Source organism: Macaca nemestrina, chromosome 12 (genome assembly GCF_043159975.1).
Source record: "Macaca nemestrina isolate mMacNem1 chromosome 12, mMacNem.hap1, whole genome shotgun sequence".
Lineage (NCBI taxonomy): Eukaryota > Metazoa > Chordata > Mammalia > Primates > Cercopithecidae > Macaca > Macaca nemestrina.
In genome coordinates, this window is record NC_092136.1 from 38,112,554 (window position 1) to 38,134,971 (window position 22,418).

Genomic DNA, 22,418 nt, shown 5'->3' on the forward strand with positions numbered 1-22,418 from the left:
GAGTTGCTGGATCATACCAGCAACCATTCTGCTATTGGGTCTCTGCCTTGGCTCTTTCCTTTGCCTAAAACACTCCTTGCCCAGCTCCTACTTTGACTCATTCTTGCTTTTTCTTTAGGTCTCACTTTAAATGTCACCTTCTTAGAAATGCTTTTCTTGAGTAACTACCCTCCTCCTCAGAGTCCATCAGTCTGTAACCTCAGTGCCCTGTTTATCTACTCCAGAGGTACTTTTTAAAGAACTTCGTTACCATTTTGTGACTTGTTTATTATGTTGTATGCCACCTCCGCCACTGGAATGTCAGTCTCTTGAGGACAGGCCTCATGCCTGTTGTGTTCACTATCTTATCCTTTGTACCTAACAGGATGCTCAATTTAACTGTGTTGAGTGAACTGCAGGTAATTAAGTTACCTACAAGTATAATTTAGCTACATTAATTATTTATTTATATAATATGCTTAATTGTATGATTATGTGTTTAAATCTTTTTCTTCCTAAGAATGGAAAAGTTCCACAAGGGGTGTGTGTGTGTGTGTGTGTGCGCGCACACGTGCACGCGTGCACACGTTTGAACACATTCCTATCTGCTCATTAAAGCAAATCTCCTAAACAGCTCTGTAGGCAGTACTTTGCCACTCTGTAGCCAATACTTTGCCAGTCTGTTATGTAAAAGTTACCTGTCTCAGGGCAAGTTCTAGAAAGTCCAAAAAATAAACAAGTCTAAAAATGTGTGTTTTTAGATAGATTCTTAAGGCAGCTGCTCAGTGTCCTAAGCTCTCCCTTTTCAAGTGTTCTTTCAGATATCTTGACTATTAGAAAGAAAGCTTTCATCAGATACTCACCAGGACCAACGGTCTTTAACCCATGCTATTCCGTCATTAGGAAGGGAAAATGCATCTGGGGCTGGGAGCAGTTAATTGGGACCAGGGGCCCAGAACTTGACTGTGGTGGAAACGGACAATTATGGCAGGAACTGAAGTTGGAACAGCATAAGGAAACAGGAGGCACAAAAACCACTCTAAAACTCAGAATTTCCTCAACTTGAAAGTTGTCAAACTATTTCTTTAAAAAGATGCTGTCATTTTGAATTTTTAACCAGTGTTTTTGTGTGTGTGTGTTCTGTAATTTTCACAAAGAGGTTCAAGGCTGTGAGGCATGAATATAAGTAATGAAGATGCATCAACAAGGGATTTGTGAGGAAAGCTGTGATTTGCCTGGCACATAGTGTCCGTCATCATATTAATAGCAGATTGTCTTTGTGTTGAAAAGCAGTTATTCCAACAATTACATCTTGTTGTGCCAACAATAATACGTAGGACTTAGTTTCCTGATTTTCAGATGGGGACTTAATTTTAAATATTAGTAATCCTATTAGTAAGGTGTTCTTAATTCCAAAATTTTTGGAAAAATTGAAGAAGCTTTTAAGCCACAGTAACATTGATTTGAGGAGCTGCTTGATTTTTCCAACAGATAATTTGACCTTTTCTTAATAACTGTTAATTTTAGCACACTGATTTTTCAAAAGCACTTAACTGCTAAGAGAAGAGGAAAAAGTTGCTTTGCCTGTACATGGCACTTACATTTTTAACTTGCCTAGAGGTAATAAGGATGATTGAAAATCTATTTAGATTCTTTATTGCTATACAAAAATTTTAAGTATTTTCTAATATTTCCCTTTGGTATAGAATCAGAGTAGCAACTAAATTTAATGTCTAATAGTAGTTTTAATGTAACATTGGAAGTAAAGTAGCTTATTTGGTCAGCTTAGTTTCTTCTCTTTTTTTGTATGTTTGATAATTATGCTCTAAAACATAATTTCAATAAGAACTTTGCAAGTTTTTTTTTTTTTTTAATATATCTTTCTGCTATAAAGTTACTTCTTAGCCAAAGATAGTTGAAGAATATAGATTTGGATACATGCCATTCTTACGAAGGAAGAGAAAGAACTGACTTTCATATACAATACTGATCATGAAAAAGTTATTAGATTTTATGAGGACTTCTAGTAAAATTAAAGATGATCATTTTTATAAGTCCTTTTTGTTTTGAAAGCTTTGAGTTGTGAGACTTGAACTGACTCATTTCACTAGAATTTGTTACTGAACATGGTTGTTTCTGTTTCTGTTAGGCGTTTAGATGCCAACCATATTACCTCAGTCCCCGAGGACAGTTTTGAAGGACTTGTTCAGTTACGGCATCTGTGGCTGGATGACAACAGCTTGACAGAGGTGCCCGTGCACCCCCTCAGCAATCTGCCCACCCTACAGGCACTGACCCTGGCTCTCAATAAGATCTCAAGCATCCCTGACTTTGCATTTACCAACCTTTCAAGCCTGGTAGTTCTGTAAGTATCTAACCCTTTTAATTCCATATATTTGTGTTAATTGGGGTGCAAAAACAGGCTTCTTCTGACAGATTATTATCAAAGCACCTCGCTGAATATGCTCCTGAATAGTTAGTGCTTGAGGGAGCTGCTTTTGTACAAGATTAAACAGAATGGGAGAATTTAAAAAATTAATAGCTGGTGATAATTGTTTAATCTCCCTAAGATAAATGACCAGTTGTAATCATGAGAATAAATTAGGTCATTCAGCACACATTCATACAGCTTTTACTTGTGTCCCAGCAGCGTATTCAATGTTAAAAGAAGGGAAATCATTTCAAGGTGGCCATAGAAGTTAGTCCCAGGGATGTTTCGTGTTTTCCACTTGTTCAGAGAGTATGGGATGCAGTGCTTTTTAAATCTTCCAAGACATAACAAAGTAGCACTTCTTTTAAAATCTGTTAGAGATCTCACTGGTGTAAACTACACTTCCTCCACACTGTTACCCTCATGTCCTCAGTAGGAGAGCTCATCAAATTTTGCTTCATATAATTAAGAGCTAATCAAAACTTTATTTTGATGAGTAAATATTAAATAATCTTCCATGTACATACCACATTTCCATTAGAGATACTCTCTCTTTCCATGGGGTATTCTATGTTTAGTGAGTCTGTGCAGTGTACATAGCAAGAGATAACTACCCAATGCCACTTGTTTTCTGTGGTCAACTGTTGATATGTTTAGCTACATCATTCCTTTATACACCAATTCAGACATATAAAACAACGATAATAGTTGCCAATGGGAAATTGAAAAGTCATTTTATGCTTTTTTTTCCTCCATAGGCATCTTCATAACAATAAAATTAAAAGCCTGAGTCAACACTGTTTTGATGGACTAGATAACCTGGAGACCTTGTAAGTATATTCATATTTTAGGCAACTGCATTGTGATATTGAAAGTGCAGTTTTGTACTCCATTACAGAAAAAGAAAAAAATGTTGGCCTTGAGTTCAGCTTCTTATTCACTTTGATACTTGACTAAATTCTTGCTATCAAATAACCCAATTATGAATACTAGTCTAAGTCCATGGCTAAAAATGGCAAAGGATGAATTGCATATTTCCCCCCAAAGAATGCACATTCAAAACAGCTCAATCTACACATTCAAAACAGCTCAATCTACAAAGATGTATACCTTTCCAGAAATGTTGGTTTTGTTAAATGTATGACAGTTTTGGAAGTTAGAAATTTCTAAAATGAATTCTGGATAGTTTTGTTTTTTTCTATGACCTCAGTTGCCTTCTAATTGTTAACACTGGGTTTGAATACTATATCTGCTTTTACATGTAACAAACGGAGATTTTATATTTTGCTGTGATACTTTTGTTGTTGTTTCCACTAGCTAAAGTGTTTGAGACCTCTGGCTGTTTCAACTGTACATTGCACCACTATATAAGTAAAAGGCATTGTGCAGCTGTGTATAATTGAGAGAAGGATCTTTATTTTTGTTCTTTTAGCCTATATTAGTTGCCTTTATTGCCTTTATTCAAAGATAATGTAATGTTTGCTGTTGTGATGAGTAAATGATTCAGAGAAGGTCTCAATTACATGGGTGAGTAAAACCTGATTGGAATGCTCAGGGTTTGTAGTATTTTATTTGATGAATTTTCTGGTTAACTGTCAATTAATGAGAAGTCTTAAAACCTTTTAGGACTCTATTAATTCACTTTCCTATCTAAATTAGAGGATAGGAAACTTCAATGGATATATGAAAGTTGAAAATCTTGTAGAAGGTAGTTCCAAACTCAGATCTCCTTTGCTAAGTGTGTGAGTTTCAGTGTTACAAATAAAAGATTGAAGAGGTTTCCTAATCCTAGGCTGTGTACACTATTTCAATTATGTTAAAATTAAACCTCTTCCCAGTTAAATTTTTATTTGCCATTTTTTTCTTCTATGTTACAAAAAGGAAAAGGAAAACAAAATAGGTCTCAAAGGAGCTGAGCTTTTTAAATTTTACTTTCATTCTGAAGTCAATCATGCTAATCATATGCCAATGTGCTCTTTATGTTAAAAGAAATTAAACTTTAAACACTCTCAGAACTAAGACGACTTTTTTAGTGCAGATCACTATGGCTTATCTGTCCCCTAACTAATATAAAATTCCCAATAATTCATAACCTATATGAGGACAACAATTGTGTGAATCTACCCTTGTCGTTCTGATTATTCTTTTTTTCTTTTTTTTGAGACGGAGTCTTGCTCTGTCACCAGGCTACAGTGCAGTGGCATGATCTCGGCTTATTGCAACCTCTGCCTCCCAGGTTCAAGAGATTCTCTGTCTCAGCTTCCTGAGTAGCTGGGACTACAGGCACGTGCCGCCATGCCCTGCTAATTTTGGTATTTTTAGTAGAGACGGGGTTTCACCATGTTGGCCAGGATGGTCTCAATTTCTTGACCTCATGATCTGCCCGCCTCAGCCTCCCAAAGTGTTGGGATTACAGGCGTGAGCCACTGCGCCTAGCCTCCTTCTGATTATTCTTATCTCAGGTCATCATGCTGATGGTGGAACTGAGGTCAGCTGCTCTTATACCAGAATTTCAGGAAGCCACTGTGAACTCCAAATGGAAACTTCAGTTTCATGCTGTCATTTACAAATGGATATTCAATGAATTATTTTCTATAATGAATTTTCAGAGAAATACCATTCAGATGGTTTATGTATTTAATGCATCAGTAATACATGATTCTGAAAATTCTTTGAACTTGTAAGTTTGTTGACCTAAAAACATCATGGAAGAAGAATGATTTATCTCTGTTCAGTATTGTAAGAAAAGGTGTAAATTCAGTTAAACTCCTACATGGTTTTGGTTTTGAATGATGATATGGTTGGTAAAGAAAGATTACCATACAGAGGATGTGATTAAAAAATATATATCTGTAACAAAATGCCTTATGAATTATGACCACTATTTAATATTTTGATATATTTTCACCCATTTTTTTTCCTAGAGACTTGAATTATAATAACTTGGGGGAATTTCCTCAGGCTATTAAAGCCCTTCCTAGCCTAAAAGAGCTGTGAGTATTGCTTCATTCTCTTTATGTCTTCATATCCCTGAAACTCACCATTTAATGTTCCGACAATGAGATTTTAGCACATCTTGTTCCATTGCATATAATTGTAATACATGCACACAAACACACAAATAATCATACAATTGGATTGTGTTTGATGGCACAGACAATTTTGAGTATAGATCGCTGTATAGGGTTAGATGCTGGTAAAACAAGAAGGCCTGATATACAGTGTCTGCCTTTAAGGAGCTTGCAGTCTTAGTCTCACTGGGGAAACTGATCATGTTAAGACAGATAGCTGTTTCTAGGTAGAAATAAATGCTGAATGAATAGGATAAATAAATCATTCCAGAAGAATACCTAATTGAAGTTTGGAGTTACTGCAGAAAGCATCACCAAAGGGAAGGAGTTTGACTGAACTTGAAAGAATAAAAATATTTAAACACAGGAATGAGGGAGCATTTTTGTTTTTATTTCTTTCTTTTTATTTGTTTGTTTGTTTGTTTGTTTTGAGACAGGGTCTCACTCTGTCGCCTAGGCTGGGGTGCCACGGTGCAGTGGCGTGATCACAGCTCACTGCAGCCTTGACCTCCCAGGCTCAGGTGATCCTCCCACCTTAGCTTCCTGGATAGCTGGGACTGCAGGCATGCACCACCACGCCCAGCTAATTTTTAAATTTTTTCTAGAGATAGGATTTCATCATGTTGCCCAGGCTGGTCTCAAACTCCTGGGCTCAAGTGATCCCCTCAGAGTGCTGGGATTACAGGCATGAGTCACTGTGCCCAGCCTGAGGGAACATTTTGGACGTTGGGTTTGTCATGGGTAGAGATAGTGACTGTATATGGCACAACAGGGACTGTGTGTCATGAGCTAGTTAATGGTTAACATTCTAAGATGCCTTGCCAAGAGACTAAATACAGGCTACAGTGAGAGAGATTTGGAGGTTAGAACACCTGTTTCTCATAGTCTAAAGCTTTTTTCTATATTGAAGCAACAGATAAATGCATATGAGGGATCTGATAGATACCAGGCTAAGCAGTGGGTTAAAAAAGAATTAGGTATGATACTGAAAAAGATTAGATAAAATTAAAATTTGAGATTTCCTATGTTTTTGAAAATTTTCATGTAGTCATTATCAGTTGTATTTTATATAATGCTGAATTGCAGTAGATACTTGGATTTTATTTCACAAGAGGCTAATGTATTTCAAAATACTTTTCTCCTATCTTTCTAGAGGATTTCATAGTAATTCTATTTCTGTTATTCCTGATGGAGCATTTGATGGTAACCCACTCTTAAGAACTATGTAAGTATTTTTGAAAGTTTCTTTTAACGTATAATTATGTGAAGCTATGTCTTTACAATGCCAAACATCCAGATAAAGAATGAAAATTCAGACTTTTAGATATATGTACATTGTGAACATAGATTTAATATTAGATTGCCTGTGAACATATGAACATGTTACTTTTTTTGGGTATTTTCACAGACATTTGTATGATAATCCTCTATCTTATGTGGGGAACTCAGCATTTCACAATTTATCTGATCTTCATTCCCTGTAAGTATGTGAATTTAAAAACAAACCTGGATATTTATACAGTTGTTTTAGTGGAAAACAATAATTTGTTACTGGAACTCCAGAAAACAAAATCTTTAAAATTTTTTTCTCCCTTGGGCAGAATTTATAATGGTTCTTATTTTTGTGAATACTTGGCCACGTTATCACACTTTCAAGTACATTCAAGAGATGAAACTAGTTTTATTTTTAGTTATAGTTGCACTGTAATTTTAAACTGTTTAAAAGATAAAATATGAAAAAAATTAAAATTACTTTGTCTTTCTCAATTTCTTAAAGAGTCATTCGTGGTGCAAGCATGGTGCAGCAGTTCCCCAATCTTACAGGAACCGCCCACCTGGAAAGTCTGTAAGTATGGCCCTTTGAAGAGGGCTTGTATAAAGATAACACTACTGGACTGCTAGCAGGGTGCCAGGGTCTGTTAGTGACAGTTTATGTTGATTCCTTCAGTTTCCCTTTGTACATTTCATGCATGGAAAAGAATATATTGGGTTTGGGGTCAGTGAGCTTAGACAGAGTAGAGCTGATTATGTGGATAAGATCTGAGAAGTTCACAGAAAATACAAAGCAGCAACGAAGTGGCAAATTAGAAGCAGTGCTTTCAGAATTTAGAAGTGGGAGCAATCGATGTAGACTATCACAGAAGGTTTCACGAAGGAGGTGGAATGTTTGAATACTGTCAGGTTTCCCAGAGCTGACTCTTTTATTTAAGGCAGGATTAGTAAAACTGGAAATACCAAAAGTATTCTCAGAGATGGCATATAGATGAGCAAATATAGCTAGAATTACATGTTTATAATAGGATGGGGGTGGTATGGAGACATCGGAGAATTGTTTGTGATTAGACTTTACAATGACAGGCCTTGAACATTGGACATTTGGTTGTGGCAGTTTCCCAGTGAGTGGTCTGTGCCTGGGTTTACAGGTGCACTTAAGATCTTGATGACCTCAGCCCTTCAGACAGTCAGGTGGGGCCTGAGGCAGTTAGGGCCTCTAGCCACAGGAGTCTTACTTCAGCGTGCCATTTAAATGTTACAATGGTCACATGTGACAAGATTTTTTTTAAAAAGAACTTGGGAAGCACTGAGGTAAGGAGTTTAAACTTGACTCTTAAGGCAGTTGGAGATGTTGAGAATGTTCGAGCAGGTAATGTGAGGAGGGTAAGGAGAAAGAGACTAGAGATGGGGAGAACAGTGAGGCAGCCATGGGAATAGTCCGCCTGACCAGATGAACACACTGAATTATGAGAGCTCCAGATCTTTAATCCATCACTGGATTTGCACCAGGACAAATAGTGTGGTCTGTCTGAGATTCCTCCATCCCTCTCTGCCTCACTTCACTCTTTTTCTGAAAGAATTAGATGCTAGAAACACAACAGAGGAAAAAATAACAGGAACTGGTGATAGACTAGAGAAGGGAGAGGAATAAGAGAACATTTGCAAATGCTGACCCAGGTTGACTGAAAGACAAGACAGAAACAAGGTTTGGGGGCAGAATGCAAGTTGGTTTCAAAGGTCTTGGGTGTAAGAAGGTGACAACTTGCAATTAACTGTGATCAGACCGTGTGACTGTAGATTAGTGTTTTCCTCCTGGTCCATGTGGAGAATCAAGCCCGTCATCTGGACAATATCAGCATCTAATGTCACAAGTGTTTTTGAGTTCCTGTGGACATGATATCACATTGGGGTTCAGTTCACTTTCCTGCATGTCTAACTTTATGGAATAATTAGGCCATGGGATGTATAGAATCTAGTCCATATGTAAATATGTGAGCACTTTTTTTCTATCATTTTTCTATATGGGAATAAATTTTGCTTACTATTCTTGAGTTGAATTATTACATGAATAATGTTTTTCCACAGGACTTTGACAGGTACAAAGATAAGCAGCATACCTAATAATTTGTGTCAAGAACAAAAGATGCTTAGGACTTTGTAAGTTGGATTCTTCTTCCGTTCCCCTCATACCTTTTGTTTATATAGTCACACATGTTTATTTTTAAGGATCTACTTTCCATAAGGTGGTTTTGAGGTATAATTACTACTTTGTTGTTCCCTTTCTGTAAAGGAGCAGATATTTGAGTCATCTCCATGGTGGGCAATATGCATTTGAATTAGGTTTTAGGATTATGAATATATCATATACTTGTGACTTTATTTGAACAAAGTAAAACCAAGCTAGGTTCTTTCTTAATTTTTTCTCATCCTGACTCTTTGTCTTTATTCTAGTTTGTCCAGGGGTGTATCTCCTCATATTCTCCTCTCTGTCATCTGCAACCTAAGCAGAGCCTAAATCTTTATTCAATCAGGAATGAACTAAAGCTTGTAGCTTTCTAAAAACTTTAGGCTGACCTAGAAACTAAAAGTAAATAAAGGATGTAAAAATGTCACCAGAATAAACAATTAAGTTATTAAGTTGTTAATAAGTATTCAGTGGTGGGAGATAGTAACAAGATAAATGACTGATTGATTAAGCAAGTAAAGTCACACATCCACTTGACAATATGAATACATTCTAAGAAATGTGTCATGGGGCAATTTTGTCATTGTGTGAAAATCATAGAGTATGCTTACACAAACCTTGGTGGTTTCTTCTACATACCTGGGCTATATATAATCTGTTGCTTCTAGCCTACAAACCTGTATAGCATAATACTGTACTGAATACTGTAGGCAATTGTAACACAATGGTAAATATTTGTATGTCTAAACATAGAAAAGTTGGAGCAGAAATATGGTATTATACTCTTATGGGACCATATCATTGTATATGGTGTCTGTTATTGACCAAAACTGTTATGTAGGTCATGACTATAATTTAGTGATGTAGTGGTGTATCAAACACAATGATCACTGTTGAGGAAAAACTGCAGTGGGACTGAAAGTTAAATAGTTCTGGTGTTTGATGTAATATAAATGTTTTTTAAAATGTTGATAAGCATACCATTTCTCTTAGAGCTTTTCAATAAAAGAACATATAAGTTATTTATGGGATAAACAATATTGAAAAAATACAAATTTTTAAACTGTATAAATACAAATTTTAAAAAATGTAGCTTTACCAACAAATTTTATATGTTTTCTATATTTTTCTATATTTACATATTTAATTTTATATATTTATGTTATATACTTTATATATATACTTTATATAAATGTATTTTTACATATTTTATAGTGTCTATGCTCAAAAATATATTCTTGAACTTTCATCAGTCTTAGGCTTATTGTATCACAGAGGTATTTGAAAAGTTGACAAGTCTTAGGAAAAAATAATTGCTTTTCTTATTCAGGCATATCTCTTTATTAGTTATCTTAACTCTGCTTTCAATGCTTCTGAGTACCACTCTTTTAATATAATATTCTGATAACATAGCATTAATTTGTTAATTTCCGTTGTTTTAAGGGACTTGTCTTACAACAATATAAGAGACCTTCCAAGTTTTAATGGTTGCCATGCTCTGGAAGAAATGTGAGTTGGTCTTTGACTTACTCCTTTTGCTGTGGTATATTGTTAGTTTGTTGAGCATTTCCTATTTTTAATAGATGGCTTTAATAGTAAGAAATTAGAAATTCCTGTAATCAGATGTTCCCATACATAACATGTCAAATTGAACCAGATGTATTCATGCAACCAGCATGTATTAGGCACTTACCTATCAGGCATCCCATGAAACACTATGCGGGGGAAGTTGGTGTTTTTTAAAAGAAATAGAAAATGAAAACTTGTCCAGCTATTGAGGGAAACCAGACATGAATGCCAGTTCCCATCATATCCTGTGTTGGACAGTACTGGTGGAAGTTGGCTGGGAGACAGGAAGAGGGAGGCATTAATTCTCCCATTTTCACTCTATTTAGTCCTGTAACTTTATTCCTATGATATTTGTCATAGTTGTGTTGTCTTTGTTCCTTTTCTCCCTGCATCATCTTCCTTCTCTTATGCCTGAGTGGGGTTGATGGGGAAGTTTAGATAGCATACCAATTAATTCCCAGTATAATATGGGATGAAATACCAATTAATCTCTTTCATTTTATAGATGAGAAAAGGGCAGTTCTCTTTCAACAAGATCACTGTTACATAAGAATAGTTATTTAAACTTAGAAAAAACTCAACTAAGAAATGTTATAATGTTATTTTTCAAAATAGAGCATAACTTTTTTCTCTCTCTATCTCTTTCTCTTTCCTCCTCCTCCTGCTCTCTTCTTCGTCTTTGTCTTCATCTTCATCTTCTTTCTTCTTTTTTTCTTTAGTTCTTTACAGCGTAATCAGATCTACCAAATAAAGGAAGGCACCTTTCAAGGCCTGATATCCCTAAGGATTCTGTAAGTTTGTCTATGATTATTAAAGACAATAAGTTTTTTCCAAACTATGTTAGTATGTTGTTATGATTTCCATGTTACTAGATATACTTAAAGATATAATTTTAATTTCAGCCTGAACAACATGGTGAAACCCTATCTACTTAATATAAAAAATTAGCCAGGCGTGGTGGTGAATGTCTGTAATCCCAGTTACTTGGGAGGCTGAGGCAGGAGAATCGCTTGAACCCTGGAGGCAGAGGTTGCAGTGAGCTGAGATTGCGCCATTGCACTCCAGCCTGGACAAGAAGAGTGAACTCCGCCTCAAAAAAAAAAAAAAAGATATATATAAATATAATTTGTGTTCAGTAAATATTATTTTTAGACTTTTCCTAAAATATTATTTTACGCATTGCAAGATTTTTAGACTTGCAACTTTATAAATAATCTACTTTCAATATTTTTTACTTTAGCTAATTGTTCATTGGCAAATAGAAAAATGTGTAATGTGTATAACTGAAGTGATGTAGCTTGTTTGTTTTCAAGTTATAATAGTGAGGTTTGCCAATTCCTTAGGGCAAGGGTAGGCTGACTACAGCCTGTGGACCAAATCCAGTCTGCTTCCTGGCTCATCAATTAAGTTTAATTGAACACTGCCAGGTCTTTATTATTAAAGTGCTGTCTAAAGCTGCTCTCACCCCACTATAGCAGAATGGGGTAGTTGCAGCAGAGAGTATATGACCCACAAAGGTGAAAATATTTACTATCTGGCCCTCTACAGAAGAAGTTTGCTGACCCCTGCACTGGAGTATCTGTCATGGCAAATAGAGTTCATAAGCCACAGAAGCACTTATTTAAAAAATCATTTGTATTTGACTACATATTTGTTCCGGGTACTCTCATAAGTACTTGGGAATATAGAGGTGACTGAGACAAAGCTTGCCACTCATTATATTCCTAGAACTTTAGTGCAGAAACATAGTACACTAAATTAGTGAACATTTTTCTTTTTTTTTGAGACAGGGTCTCTCACTCTGTCACTCAGGCTAGAATGCAATGGTGTAATCACAGCTCACTGCAGCCTCCAACTCCTGAGCTCAAGCAATCCTCCTGCCTCAACCTCCTGAATAGCTGAGGGACTACAGGTGCACACCACAATGTCAGCTAATTTTTTTCTTTTCTTTTTTTCCTTTCTTTCTTTTTTTTTTTTTTTTTTTGTAGAGATGGGGTCTCCCTATGTTGCCCAGGCTTGTCTCAAACTCCTGGGCTCAAGTGATCCACCCACCTTGGCCTCCCCAAAGTTGTTTGGATTACAGGTGTGAGCTACCTTGCCCAGCACAACATTTTTCTATTATAGAAAAAGTTTGAAAAATTGACAGTGAAGTGAAATTATATGTATTGAATATGGTTTTTTAGTATATCCCCTTTAAGAAATATGACACACACTCTACTAGAAAATATTTAATTGGTAGTTGGGTTGCTGGATCATCGCAAGTCGTAGACTAACTTTCTGGAAGCCTGGGCAGTCATAGGGAAGAAGACTGGCTTCTAGTTGCCATCACTTCTAGAACACTGATAAGTGACAGTAAGAAGCTGGTCTTTTCGTAATTTGGAACCAAGTGTGTTGAGTTTCCTTGTTATCTATGAAATGTGTCTCAGAATGAATTTATTCAGTGTTTAAATTTCCTTTAAGGTTCAGTGTAAGTGTGTTTGTAGATTATTTCTGTTTTATTAATTCTATAATATCAGAATTTCTCAGGGTATGTTCCTGAATACGGAGCTGGCTCTACTGTTGATGCAATGTTTATTTCCTGCTTAGGAAAAGAAGGGTATCTGCAGCCCTCCTGGAATGCTCTTGTTTGCATATTGATTGTTTGTCTTCTCTCAGGGCCTTATCAATAACCTTTGAGAAGGCAAATAATATGAAGTCTGTTTTTATTTTCAGCTTTTTCAGAAACTGGGCTTTTCCTCACTGAGTTAGCAGTACCAAAGGTTATATCATATCATTTATATTTTTGAATTGGTATCAGAATGATAAAGTGGGAAAATTCACAACTGTTTTGAAACAGATGCCAGCTAGAATTACTGCTGTACGGAACATATTCCAAGAAATACATTGTTGTGAAGGAGAGGCATTCAACATAAACATGAAAAAAATATTGCTGGGCGAGATTGAAGATATTTGTTATCTTATCAGCAATATTGTGTTACTGCCTCTAATTCTAAAGTATAGTCTAAGTGGCATTTTGAGTGTTTATTTGAAAGATTAACATGTTACTCTTATAATTGCAGAGATCTGAGTAGAAACCTGATACATGAAATTCACAGTAAAGCTTTTGCCACACTTGGGCCAATAACTAACCTGTAAGTAGATGATTACACAATAATGTCATGAAAGTAGTAACTAGTGCTGTAGAAACATCTGTTTTAACATTGTCAAATCAAAATATTTTTCTATTTAGTTATTCCCTTGTATAAATACTAAGCTGTATTTATAGTAAAATCTTCTCAAATGGCAAGATACATGCTAGAATTATCATTTTAGCACCCTACTTGAACTTCATCTTAGGGATCTAATATTCATGATGTTAATACATGTACAGATGTTTTCATGTGATTTCTATCTTGGGCATTAACTTGAAGTCTCATTCATATTTTAGAGATGTAAGTTTCAATGAATTAACTTCCTTTCCTACGGAAGGCCTGAATGGGCTAAATCAACTGAAACTTGTGGGCAACTTCAAGCTGAAAGAAGCCTTAGCAGCAAAAGACTTTGTTAACCTCAGGTGTGTTTTGTTTATTTTTCTTTTTTGTTGAAGTTATGGTAGGCTCCAAAATTATAGAGTGTCCTGGTTTTTTGTTGTGGTTCTCAGATTTAATGATAGGCTATAATTTAAGGGTATTTTCTTTTCTACCTCAATCTTTGCAAATTTGGTAAAAAATAGAACATGAACATTATTCCATAGTTTTTAAGAACGTGAACTGGAGCCCTTGATGGGGGCTATTAGAATGGTTTTTTAATACAGTGGACTTTTCATTAGCAATAAGATGGCAGAAACCATGTAAATGTGAGCCTACAGAAAACGGATACAATGCTATAGTACTTCATGAAAATTTTAGAGTTATGGGGGACTACATTAAATATAATAGAGGGAGAATATTGTTAGGAGGCCGAGCATGGTGGCTCACACCTGTAGTCCCAGCACTTTGGGGAAGGCCAAGGTGGGCGGATCACTTGACACCAGGAGTTCAAGACCAGCCTGGGCAACATGCTGAGACCCTGTCTGTACAAAAAGTACAAAACTTAGCTGGATGTGGTGGCACGTGCCTGTAGTCCCAGGTACTCAGGGGGCTGAAATGGGAGGATCACTTGAGCCTGGGAGTTCTAGGCTCCACTGAGCTGTGATTGCACCATTACACTATAGCCTGGGTGACAAGAGCAAGACCTTGTCTCTAAAAAAAGAGAGAGAATATTATTGTTGCAGAAGAAAATAAATATTTTCATTACATTTATTTAAACAAAGTAAATGTATTTAATGGTATAAATTCACAAATGACCTGGGGCATTAATTTTAAGTGAAACTATCAGTTTCATATGATAAATTGAGCATAGTTAATACATTTATAAAAGGAGTCATAAGATATTACTTTAAATTGCAGTACTGCTGTTAAATTTTAAACAGTTTGATTTACATCCAACTGTTAAGAGAGATCTTACAGAAAGGGAGAAAGTCTCGGTGTCATCTGATATCAGAGCTGTTTTCACAGATAAGGAAACTGAAGCCCAGAGAGGATGAATGACCAGCGTAAAGCACATGGCAGATCTTTCTGACTCCTAGGCTGGGATTCTCAAAGTTTAAAATACTTTTACAGAACAAAACTGTATCTGTGGAGTTGCTATTCAGTGTAGATTTTACAATTTTTTTTTCCAGGTCTTTATCAGTACCATATGCTTATCAGTGCTGTGCATTTTGGGGTTGTGACTCTTATGCAAATTTAAACACAGAAGATAACAGCCTCCAGGACCACAGTGTGGCACAGGAGAAAGGCAAGTGCATGAGTTTTGAAAAACAGAACACTCCTTTAAGGCATTGATTAAAGTTTCTGTTATTATAATCCCTTTGTGAATGATCAATAGGAAATCTGTGAGAAAAATGGCATTCTCTGGCCAGGCGCAATGGTTCATGCCTGTAATTTCAGCACTTAGGGAGGCCAAGACGGGAGGGTCATTTGAGCCTAAGAGTTCGAGACCAGTCTGGGCAACAAAGCAAGACTCTGTCTCTATAAAAAATTTTAAAACTAGCTGAGTATAGTGGCATGTGCCTGTATTTCCCACTACTTGGGAGGCTGAGGTGGGAGAATCCCTTGAGCAGAGCCCAGGAGTTCGAGGTTGCAGTGAGCTATGATTGTGCCATTGCATTCCAGACTGAGCAACAGAGCAAGACCTTGTCTCTAAGAAAAACCAAAACCAAAAAAAAATGGCATTCGCTATGCTACCAGCATCTTCAATATGCTACTGAACCTTCTATAAGGAGAACTCACACTTATATACAGAGAAAATCGCAGGAAAATATGGTTCTTTTGAGTTGCGTAAGGTTTTAATTAAACATGCTTTGTGTTATATGTTTAGGTACTGCTGATGCAGCAAATGTCACAAGCACTGTTGAAAATGAAGAACATAGTCAAATAATTATCCATTGTACACCTTCAACAGGTATGCCCAGCCTTTTTCTTCACAGTTACTCATGTTAAACAAACATTAGGCAAATATATCTAAATATCCTGGGTATAGATGTAATTTCTGTAATAGGGATGGTACTAGAGGATCCCGTGAAGCCTTCTGATTTGTGCTTTGTGTACCAACCAGCAGCTTAGGAATCTTTTGCAGAATCTCAGGCCCAGACCTACTGAATCAGAATCTGTATGTTAACAAGCTCCCCCAGGTGAGGGTTATACACATTAGAATTTCAGAGGCACTTTCTTAAGAAAGTGCTCCTTTAACTCTGGGACTAATTCTATCAGTTAGTAGTCTGTGAAGATTGTATGTGTGTACTTAATGTAGCCTTGCCTTTCCTTATTTCCCCTCATTTACGTCATTGAACTTTGTAGTTTTGGGAAAGTTATAAAACTGACACCACATATTTGGTCATGATTGTCATAGTCTGCCTAATCTACTAGAGAAGATGTATTTATAATTTTACTGTAAAAGGGAGGCTTAAATATTTTAGTTAAATTGTGTGCTACAAAATAGATTCCTTTGTTAGTATAATATCATAGGATCATCTGGACATTAATTTTATGACTCGGAATTATAAGTATTATGGATTCACTAGTGATTGCTGCAGAATCGTGAGCTTCTTAAAGGGTTGCATATGTATTTTATGAATACTTTCTTCTGTAGAGAATAAGCTCTAAGTTTACCAGATAAGTGACTGCGATTGGCAAGAATCATCTAAGTTTATGTAATTTATTTTATTATGTGTTAGTGTCTATACTAATTTTTAAAGGTTGGGGTGCAGCTTGCTTACTTGTCTCCCTGGAGTTCATGTGCCAGAGAATGTACATAAAGAACTGATGATCCAATGAGAAGGGAACAGGTTTCTTAAAGGGGAAGCTGGACTTGAACGTGAGGCATTTCCATTTCTTCCACCCCGAATCTAAACTTGGAGATTGGCCAGGAGGAAAGCTGGTCTGAGCTCATCTCCTTGGGCTGCCATGGAATGAAATGCAGGCCTGCCTCCCCCTACTCAGTTGTAGCAACACACAGACACGATGTGCTTGCTGCAGAAGCTGGAAGTGCTGGAAGTGGAGGAGAGCTGGGATCCTTCTGTTAGCACCAGAGGAGGCAGCAGGCTTCCAAAGACAGGGATTGGGTGGAGGCTGCTTCCCAGGCTTTTTTGGAGAAGTAACCTTTCTCACCCATAAAAGTGTTCTCAAAAGGTCTCCTGTTCTCTCAGATGGATGAGCTACCCCTCCTTCCATGAAGGATGAGTTTAGATAACAGAGATAAAGATGATAATGAGCTTTCTCTTAGCACTTCCTGAAGGGTTAGTAAAAAGGAAATTAAAATAAGAGTTTCTTACGTTATTTGGAAGTCAGATAAATGGTGCAGAACTGGCTTTTGAGGTCTGTGAATATTCTAACAATTTAAAATATTTTATTGGATATATGGTTTTCATGACAGTTCATATAACATGTTTTTTAGACAATTGTAATACATAGTTTTCTTGTGTTTCATAGTCAAAATCTTGTTTCTCTTTTCTAATTTTTCAGTAAAACAGTTGTAATTCGTGTCATAACTAACATGTGAAAGTCAGTTACTGGAACATACAGTTCAGTGACTGAATGAGTTCTTGCAATGCTAGTTTGTATTATGTAGGATTTTATTGTACATAGCTTTGTATGAATAGTTAACATCACCGAGGTATAGTCCTAGCTATATTATCTTACTGAATGGCGTTTGTCAGGCCAATCAAATGATTTGAAATATCAGTTTCTCTGGATGAAAAATGGGGATAATTATACTATCTTAACCTGCTTCATCAGGTTGCTTTTGAAAGCCATAAGAAAATGTATAAAAAATATGTGAGGGGCCAGGCGCGGTGGCTCACGCCTGTAATCCCAGCACTTTGGGAGGCCGAGGCGGGCGGATCACAAGGTCAGGAGATCGAGACCACGGTGAAACCCCGTCTCTACTAAAAATACAAAAAATTAGGCGGGCGCGGTTGTGGGCGCCTGTAGTCCCAGCTACTCGGGAGGCTGAGGCAGGAGAATGGCGTGAACCCGGGAGGCGGAGCTTGCAGTGAGCCGAGATCGCGCCACTGCACTCCAGCCTGGGCGACAGAGCGAGACTCCGTCTCAAAAAAAAAAAAAAAAAAAAAAAAAAAAAATATGTGAGGATACATCCATATACATACATGATTATAAAGTATATTGGGGCTAGAAAGGAAGAAGAAAAGGGAGCTAATGTTTATTGAAGTCTAACTGTATATCCAGCATCCTGCTTAGTTCCTTATGTGTATAATTTTACTTAAGCTGCATAAGTGTATGAAACAGGCATTATTATTCACAAGTGAGAAAATTAATACAGGTTAAAATTTATACAATTTTAAGTTGCTTTCTTAAGGTAAGAGTAGCAAGTTATGAACCATCTCATTCCAGACCCTCAGTTTATCAAATACCTCTTATGCCCTAGACTTTGTGCTATGTAAATTAGCTTAGATGCAAGAAAAAATGAAAAATTTCACCTAAATATCACTGTTTATCAAATATTTAATATAAAAGAAATATTTATAGCCTTATCAAATATTTAATAAAAGAAATTAAAGTCAGTGTATTTTAAAAATAGCCTGGTCCATGACCAGACTATCTTAGAAGTCGTAATCAGTTCAGTTTTGGTCAAGTAGAGAGCAGATTTAATTAGTCTATATCATTAGTTTTTCTATCAAGCCATATCATTTTCTAAATTGTTTTCTAAGTTATCTTTTGTTTCTCTCTCTCTCTCTGTGTTTTGTTTTAGGTGCTTTTAAGCCCTGTGAATATTTACTGGGAAGCTGGATGATTCGTCTTACTGTGTGGTTCATTTTCTTGGTTGCATTATTTTTCAACCTACTTGTTATTTTAACAACATTTGCATCTTGTACATCACTGCCTTCGTCCAAATTGTTTATAGGCTTGATTTCTGTGTCTAACTTATTCATGGGAATCTATACTGGCATCCTAACTTTTCTTGATGCTGTGTCCTGGGGCAGATTCGCTGAATTTGGCATTTGGTGGGAAACTGGCAGTGGCTGCAAAGTAGCTGGGTTTCTTGCAGTTTTCTCCTCAGAAAGTGCCATATTTTTATTAATGCTAGCAACTGTTGAAAGAAGCTTATCTGCAAAAGATGTAATGAAAAATGGGAAGAGCAATCATCTCAAACAGTTCCGGGTTGCTGCCCTTTTGGCTTTCCTAGGTGCTACAGTAGCAGGCTGTTTTCCCCTTTTCCACAGAGGGGAATATTCTGCATCACCCCTTTGTTTGCCATTTCCTACAGGTGAAACGCCATCATTAGGATTCACTGTAACCTTAGTGCTATTAAACTCACTAGCATTTTTATTAATGGCCATTATCTACACTAAGCTATACTGCAACTTGGAAAAAGAGGACCTCTCAGAAAACTCACAATCTAGCATGATTAAGCATGTTGCTTGGCTAATCTTCACCAATTGCATCTTTTTCTGCCCTGTGGCATTTTTTTCATTTGCACCATTGATCACTGCAATCTCTATCAGCCCCGAAATAATGAAGTCTGTTACTCTGATATTTTTTCCATTGCCTGCTTGCCTAAATCCAGTCCTGTATGTTTTCTTCAACCCAAAGTTTAAAGAAGACTGGAAGTTACTGAAGCGACGTGTTACCAAGAAAAGTGGATCAGTTTCAGTTTCCATCAGTAGCCAAGGTGGTTGTCTGGAACAGGATTTCTACTACGACTGTGGCATGTACTCACATTTGCAGGGTAACCTGACTGTTTGCGACTGCTGCGAATCGTTTCTTTTAACAAAGCCAGTATCATGCAAACACTTGATAAAATCACACAGCTGTCCTGCATTGGCAGTGGCTTCTTGCCAAAGACCGGAGGGCTATTGGTCTGACTGTGGCACACAGTCGGCCCACTCTGATTACGCAGATGAAGAAGATTCCTTTGTCTCAGACAGTTCTGACCAGGTGCAGGCCTGTGGACGAGCCTGCTTCTACCAGAGTAGAGGATTCCCTTTGGTGCGCTATGCTTACAATCTACCAAGAGTTAAAGACTGAACTACTATGTGTGTAACTGTTTCCCCCGTCAACCAAAATCAGTGTTTATAGAGTGAACCCTATTCTGATCTTTCATCTGGGAAGCACTTCTATAATCACTGCCTGGTGTCACTTAGAAGAAGGAGAGGTGGCAGTTTATTTCTCAAACCAGTCATTTTCAAAGAACAGGTGCCTAAATTATAAATTGGTGAAAAATGCAATGTCCAAGCAATGTATGGTCTGTTTGAAACAAATGCATGACTTGAAAAGGATCTTAGGTGTAGTATAGCAATATAATGTTAGGTTTTTCTGATCCGTAAGAAGCAAATTTATACCTATTTGTGAATTAAGCACAAGATAAAGAATAGCTGTTAATATTTTAAAAAAATATATTTTAAAATGTGATTTTCTATAACTGAAGAAAATATCTTGCTAATTTTACCTAATGTTTCATCATTAATCTCAGGACAACTTACTGCAGGGCCAAAAAAGGGACTGTCCCAGCTAGAACTGTGAGAGTATACATAGGTATTACCTTATTATGTTTTCAATTGCCATCCTTGACATAAGAGAATCATAAATTTTGTTTAAACAGTTTATAAATCTAAAACCTGAAGATGTTTTTAAAACAATATTAACAGCTGTTAGGTTAAAAAAAAAGCTGGACATTTGTTTTCAGTCATTATACATTGCTTTGGTCCAATCAGTAATATTTTCTTAAGTGTGTTGTGATTACACTACTAGGAAAAAAGTAAAAGACTAATTGCTGTGTGGGTTTAGTTGATTTGGCTAAACCACTAACTAATGTGGGGGTTTAATAGTATCTGAGGGATTTGGTGGCTCCATGTAACGTTCTCATTAATGAATACTTCCTAATATCATTGGCTCTACTGATATTTTCCAATTTGTTGGTATGTCACCTAGTAATAGTTTAGATTATATAGAAAGTAAACTGTGGTCAATACTGCATTTAATTAGAAGAAACGGGGAGTAATTACGACACAAAGTACTTATGTTTATTTCTTAGTGAGCTGGATTATCTTGAACCTGTGCTATTATGTGGAAACTTCTATACATCTTCCCCATACTATTTTTTACAAAAGAGCCTATTCAATAGCTCAGAGGTTGAACTCTGGTTAAACGAGATAATGTGTTATTAATAAAAATAGAAGAAGAAGGAATAAAGCTTAGTCCTGTGTCTTCAAAAATTAAAAATTTTACTTGATTCCCATCTATGGGCTTTAGACCTATTACTGTGTGGAGTCTTAAAGTTATACTTGTTCAATATGTTTTTTGAACAGTGTGCTAAATCAGTAGCAAACCCACTGCCATATTAGTTATTCTGAATATACTAAAACAGTCCAGCTAGATTGCAGTTTAATAATTAAACTGTACATACTGTGCATATAATGAATTTTTATCTTATGTAAATTATTTTTAGAACACAAGTTGGGAAATGTGGCTTCTGTTCATTTCGTTTAATTAAAGCTACCTCCTAAACTATAGTGGCTGCCAGTAGCAGACTGTTAAATTGTGGTTTATATACTTTTTGCATTGTAAATAGTCTTTGTTGTACATTGTCAATGTAATAAAAACAGAATCTTTGTATATCAAAATCATGTAGTTTGTATAAAATGTGGGAAGGATTTATTTACAGTGTGTTGTAATTTTGTAAGGCCAACTATTTACAAGTTTTAAAAATTGCTATCATGTTTGTATATTTACACATCTGATAAATATTAAATCATAACTTGGTAAGAAACTCCTAATTAAAAGGTTTTTTCCAAAATTCAAGTTATTGAAAATTTTTCATTTTATTCATTTAAAATCTAGAATAACAGATATATAAAATGTGTTAATCTTTGTGCTATATGGTATGAAATACAATATGTACTCAGTGTTTTGAATTATTAAAGTTTTTAGAAAGCAATCTATTTTGCCTTAATTTAAAACAAGGTATACTAATGAATTTAGTTTTAAAGTAAGCAAATTAAGTATTTTTAAGTGGACAGTATTAGAAGAAATGTTGGAAGTAACCATTAGAAAACACCATTTTGATGTTTATTTGTAAATATATAAGAACATTTTGCTGAAATTTAGAAAAAGGCTTTTATCCTAAGTCTGAACTATACTCATGGAAAACAGATTATGAAATTTCAGAAAAACCATTGATTCAATCTTTATCTAAAAAGCAAATGATTAAAAAGTCTGTATGATACTAAATGTAGTCAGTTGCCCAGATGCTTAGAAATACTTCAGTATTTACAATCACTAAGTCCTCATTTTACAGATGAGAAAACAAAAGGCTTAATGAAATTTAAGTGAGTCCCTGAGTCACAGCAAATTAGACCCCAAACCAGAACCCA

General features: G+C 36.1%; 1 protein-coding gene across 1 annotated transcript in view; it reads left to right on the forward strand.

Moving 5' to 3' along the window:
• The window catches only part of LOC105463286 (leucine rich repeat containing G protein-coupled receptor 4), a 108,678-nt gene extending 86,696 nt beyond the window's left edge, over window positions 1–21,982 (forward strand). The window contains exons 5-18 of the mRNA XM_071074946.1: window positions 2,129–2,344; window positions 3,169–3,240; window positions 5,335–5,403; window positions 6,635–6,706; window positions 6,890–6,961; window positions 7,259–7,327; window positions 8,842–8,913; window positions 10,385–10,450; window positions 11,230–11,301; window positions 13,570–13,641; window positions 13,938–14,063; window positions 15,210–15,325; window positions 15,908–15,991; window positions 18,797–21,982. Of these exons, the coding sequence (XP_070931047.1) occupies window positions 2,129–2,344; window positions 3,169–3,240; window positions 5,335–5,403; window positions 6,635–6,706; window positions 6,890–6,961; window positions 7,259–7,327; window positions 8,842–8,913; window positions 10,385–10,450; window positions 11,230–11,301; window positions 13,570–13,641; window positions 13,938–14,063; window positions 15,210–15,325; window positions 15,908–15,991; window positions 18,797–20,073 (2,455 nt within the window). The 3' untranslated portion in view covers window positions 20,074–21,982. The remainder of the gene's footprint in view (window positions 1–2,128; window positions 2,345–3,168; window positions 3,241–5,334; window positions 5,404–6,634; window positions 6,707–6,889; window positions 6,962–7,258; window positions 7,328–8,841; window positions 8,914–10,384; window positions 10,451–11,229; window positions 11,302–13,569; window positions 13,642–13,937; window positions 14,064–15,209; window positions 15,326–15,907; window positions 15,992–18,796) is intronic.
• Window positions 21,983–22,418: the final 436 nt, after the last annotated feature.